Source organism: Mus caroli, unplaced genomic scaffold (genome assembly GCF_978045245.1).
Source record: "Mus caroli unplaced genomic scaffold, Mus_caroli_1 scaffold_5, whole genome shotgun sequence".
Classification (NCBI taxonomy): domain Eukaryota; kingdom Metazoa; phylum Chordata; class Mammalia; order Rodentia; family Muridae; genus Mus; species Mus caroli.
In genome coordinates, this window is record NW_028227260.1 from 124028438 (window position 1) to 124033166 (window position 4729).

Sequence of the window (4729 nt, forward strand, 5' to 3'; positions counted from 1 at the left end):
TGGTACATACACATACAAAGTATCCTTGTGGTAAACTATGGCCAGAGGCCAGGAATCCAGAAGAATTTTAAAAACATGGTCCATGTGTATTTTTGTGTGTCTCATTTTGTCTGTCATACATGCTCAATGGTCTGCATGGGCCTGATGAGGGTAATAGATCTCCTGAAGCTGGAGTTAAAGCCGTTATGAACTTTCAGATATGGATGCTATTGACAGAACTCAGCAACCCAGGAAGAACAGGATAGAATGAGCTCTTAAGTCTGAACTATTTATTATCTCTATACCCAGTATCATTTATCTTTTAATCTATAAATGTTCCCTTTTTTAAAAAAAAAAGTAAATGTGCAAAATGAAGTCTGCATAGATGAAGCCAAGGTTCCTCTCCTAGAAAATTTTGATTTGGATATATACCTTTGTAGAAGGATAAGTAAATATAAAATCACATTTAATCATTTTAAACTTAGTTTAATGACTATGATGCTGAACACATTTTTATTTTATTTTTTCCAATACATCACATACTAAAAAGTGATCCACATAAAATAACTATATATGTACCCAATACAAGAATCAAGTGCACTCACTCTGACCATTGCAAATGGCTAACTGGACTGTGTTTCTTGAATGTTCAGGAAATGTTAATTCCCCAAATACCTTTCCAATTATCCTGAAAATTTATGTCAGATTTCATTAGCGCTGAACATCTTTAACATAAATGGTTCTCAGGAAAGCAGGTCACAATACAGAAGAAGGCTTTAGAGCTAAGTGTGGTTATGCTCATATTTTCTGTTAAAATTTTGTTGATTGGTAGTTTGAACAAAATTGTATAATTCCAAAAATAAAATAACACATCTTAAAACATTTTATAATCCCACAATGTTCAAAGCCACTACTGAGTTTTCCTACATTCAAATGAAAGACACTTCAAACAGTTATAATCTTAAAAAAGAAAAAAAAAAACTTTGATTAGAGCTTTAAATATTTTCTGAGATCAGGCCAACAAACATTTTTAAACATCTTCTATCAAGATGGCATGTCTATGGAATATTCAAATGACTTGAAAAAAATTATTGAAACGCTGGTAAAACACTAGTGCTGAATTGCACTGAAAGCAATGACTGCATTCGCCTAAAGAAAGAAAATATATAAATCAGTGCAAAAAAATAAGATTAAGAGTTTTTTCTGTATGAGACAGCAAAAATGTAGTGCTTTGAGAGAAAGTGCCCAAGTCAAAGCAAGTTTTGATTGCTAAGAGGATATAGAAATCTCTCTCTCTCTCTCTCTCTCTCTCTCTCTCTCTCTCTCTCTCTCTCTCTTCCTTCTGTTCCTCTTCCTCCTCCTCTCTTCTTTTTCTTTTCCTTCTGTGATTGAGCACTAGAAAGTTGGGTCAACTCCACTTTAAAAATAAATCACAAACACACACACACAATCAGGCGTGCATGTACCTACATTACACAAAAGCACATATGCAAAGAATGTTAGCCTGAACTTAAAAATAAATCTATACACTTTCCCAAGAGCACAGAGGCTTTAGCTCCAGAGGCCTGCATAGTTGCCATGGAGGCCTGAAGGGAGTGGACCTCCACCCACAAAAAGCTTCATCTCAGGCCAGTTGTAGCAGTGAGTGTAGAGTGCATTGGGGAATTCCTCAGTACCTCCAAAGTAGTTTACCCAGAGTTCATCTTGGTTGAGCCAGCCTCTGCCACATGTGAGTTTGAGCTTCCTCCCTGTGCGCCCAAGAAAAGAGTCTGGACTGGCTGAGGCCCTTTCTTCTAGGAACTTCTGGGCACGAATGTCATAGAAGAGCAGAGAGCCATGTCCAGTGCCCACAGTGATGATGTGCTGGTAGAAACTCAGAGAACGCACACCTGTTCCTCCCTCTCGGGAACACAAAGGTTTGATGTTCTGCTGGCGTTGTCTTGGATCCAGGAATGAAACGTGAGACTGAGAACCCACAGCATAGAGGGACAACTCATCACAGTAGGTAAGACACACATTCTCCCGGCAGTAAGGCAGCCTCAGGGACAACAGCCTGGACAGGGAGCTCCGGGCTTTCCACAGGTGGAAGTAGCCATCCAGGGACACAGCTCCAAGTTCCTGGTTTCTGCCACTGAATGCAAGGGCTCGCACTTTGCGGTTACCCGGGTTAGTAGTTGCCCTTGGAATGGCTTCCATGTCCCTTGGACGAATATGTAAATACCGTGGAATTCCTAAATTATTGTGCCAGGGAATGCTGCCATTGAACATGTCGGAATCCACCCGCCAGAGTGCCACGGTGCCATCACGGGAGCCACTCACAACCACAGTATCACTCATCCAGGCGATGGCAAAGATCCAGTCCCTGTGGCCTTGGCGGTCACCTAAGCACACAGGGTCTAGAGTGGGTAGCTGATAGACTGCTAGACTGTTAGGGTTTTCACCTCCTGTAGCTAGGAGGGTCTTGGAGGGATTCAGCTGGATGGCGTGGATGCCACAGGTAGGTTGGGCACGTGTTTGTCCTGGCCCTCTGTCTCGCATCAGGGGAATGCGAGTGATCCGGCCGGTCTGGACATCAACCACGAAGAGTGTGTTACACTTGGTGCCACACACTACCTGCCTGGCATTGAGCCACTGCGATGCGAACACCTTATTGAGGGGGCCTAGGGTCAGCTGGCGCTCCCTCAGCAGCTCGGGCAGCCTGAGGACCCCATAGCTGCGCAGATCTCCCTCGAAGCCTGCGAGCCCCGGGTGGCCATCGGCGCCCAGCGCCCGGCCCTTCAAGTAGTGCACCAAGGAGCGGCGAGCCACGGGCCGCCGCGGCCTCTTGGCCAGCAGCAATGGCCCATCCGCTTGGCCCGTTCCCGCCGCCGCAGCCGCCCGCCCAGGCAACGAAGAAGTCCCGGCGCCCTGCTCAACCTCCGAGGCTTTCCGCTTCCTGCTACCTGTTTGCTGTGGGGCCATGGTGGGCGGCGGGCGGGTTGCAGAGGCGGCTGCGGTGCGGCGGCGGCGGCGCGTGGCACCCGTGGTGGCCGTGGTGGCGGTGGGGGTGGCTGTGTCTCCGAATCAGCGGGGGGTGGCACTGGGCCCCAAGGGCCAGGTGACTGAGTGATCCCTAGGGCACCGAGCGTCCTGGGTGCGTTGGTGGCCAAAGAGGCGAAGGTGGCAGCGTGGCTCTGCAAGGGCTGTGAGCTTGGAAGGAGCAGTATGCGTGCTGATCTCTGCTTTGAGTGTGGTGGCAGTGCCTGGGACTTGGCCGAGGGCGGGAAGTGCTGCGGTCTGGGAGGTGGTGAAGTCAGTGTGGGGCTAGAGAGTAAGCTAAGAGACCTGAGGTTGAGAGGCGGAGAGAGTGGGAGGGGCTGTTGGCCGAGGGGTGCTGGGAAGCACAAGCCAGTCTGAGTGGGGGTTGGGAAGAAGCAGAGGGGATGGGCACGGAGGAAGGCTGCGTGGAAACTCTGGGGAGATTCCTAGAGGGCTGAGCTCCAGTTAGCTCAGTAGCTAACACAAGTTTTGTTTTGTTTTTTCTTTCTACCAGTCTCCCAACAGCTCCCAACTAGCCTTAAAATCAAAACCTAAAATGTAGTCTAGCAAGGGATCAAAAGGAGCACTGAGCTTGACACATGGTAAGAAATAAATGTGCACTTGGTGTTATCATAGGACACTTTGACTAAGGTTGTTCTTTGAACTGGACTAGATATGGAGGCCTTTCAAAGTGACCTCTGTGGTTTCTTTCTGTGATTTCTGTGAAAGCCCCTCTGCAGATTGCGTTTTAAATTAGTCCAGCCTTACTCTGTTCTTGTTCCTTTTTGGCCTCTGAACTTGAAGCTCCTGAGCGACTAAACTTGGAGCCCTGAAGGGTATCTTGCTAATTCATACTCCTTGACCCCAATTCAAGGCAAGATAGTGGTAGGGAAATCGTCAAAAGGAAGCTCTTGAGTCTTCAGTGACATACTGATGGGAATATAGAGGTTTCAAGTGAATGGCAGGATGCATTATTATATACTAACTCCTCAGGGACCTCAGAAGCCTGAGATGATGGGGTCCAGGGTAAGGGCAAAGAAGAGGTTCTAGAAAGAAAGGCATCCATATATTCTCCAGGCGAGGAAAGTCCAATTCATGAAGTGAAGACCAGGACTTCTGTAGGACTCTGTCTTATATTAAAGCCCATCTAAACATCTGGAAAGAACTTGAGAAACACACAAGCTATTTGCTGTCAGATGGCGAAGAAGAACTTTTCAGAGGAACAACACGACACAAATGTGAGAATACAGATTTTAAGGGCTTGGCAGTCTCAAGACGGAAGAGATCCATAGCTGCCTTGAGATTCCAGTGTATCAATTCATTTGCAGTTACACACTCAACAAAATCAGTTTGAGTGGGAGACTGGTGACTGTTACCAAAGCATATTGGGGTTTTTAACTTGACATATCTGACCTATCACATGAAATAACAGCTATTTTGTTGTTCTTCCCTGTACACAACCTTACAGGTTTTGCAAAATTATGTCAAGTCTACAAATTTGAGCCTTTTTAATATCTCCAACTGAACTTCTTTGTATGTGTGCATTCACCTCAATCATTTTCTCTGTACACAATGCAGTATCGTGGGAAAGAAAAGATGTCAAAATGGGAATAAGAGGTAATGTTATTGAAGAATAAGTGGTCAGAAATCCATTCATCTACTAAAGGATTTTTCTGTTTTTATATAAACTTTATATAAATATAAGTTAGTAAACTATGATACATTGTAGAAT

General features: G+C 45.7%; 1 protein-coding gene across 1 annotated transcript; it reads right to left on the reverse strand.

The window, feature by feature from the left end:
- Positions 1 to 1530: 1530 nt before the first annotated feature.
- LOC110287525 (DDB1- and CUL4-associated factor 12-like protein 2) lies at positions 1531 to 2949 on the reverse strand. The gene has a single exon (XM_021154108.2). The coding sequence runs from the start codon at positions 2938 to 2940 to the stop codon at positions 1531 to 1533; it is 1410 nt and encodes a 469-aa protein (XP_021009767.1). The 5' UTR covers positions 2941 to 2949.
- Between the last annotated feature and the right edge of the window lie 1780 nt (positions 2950 to 4729).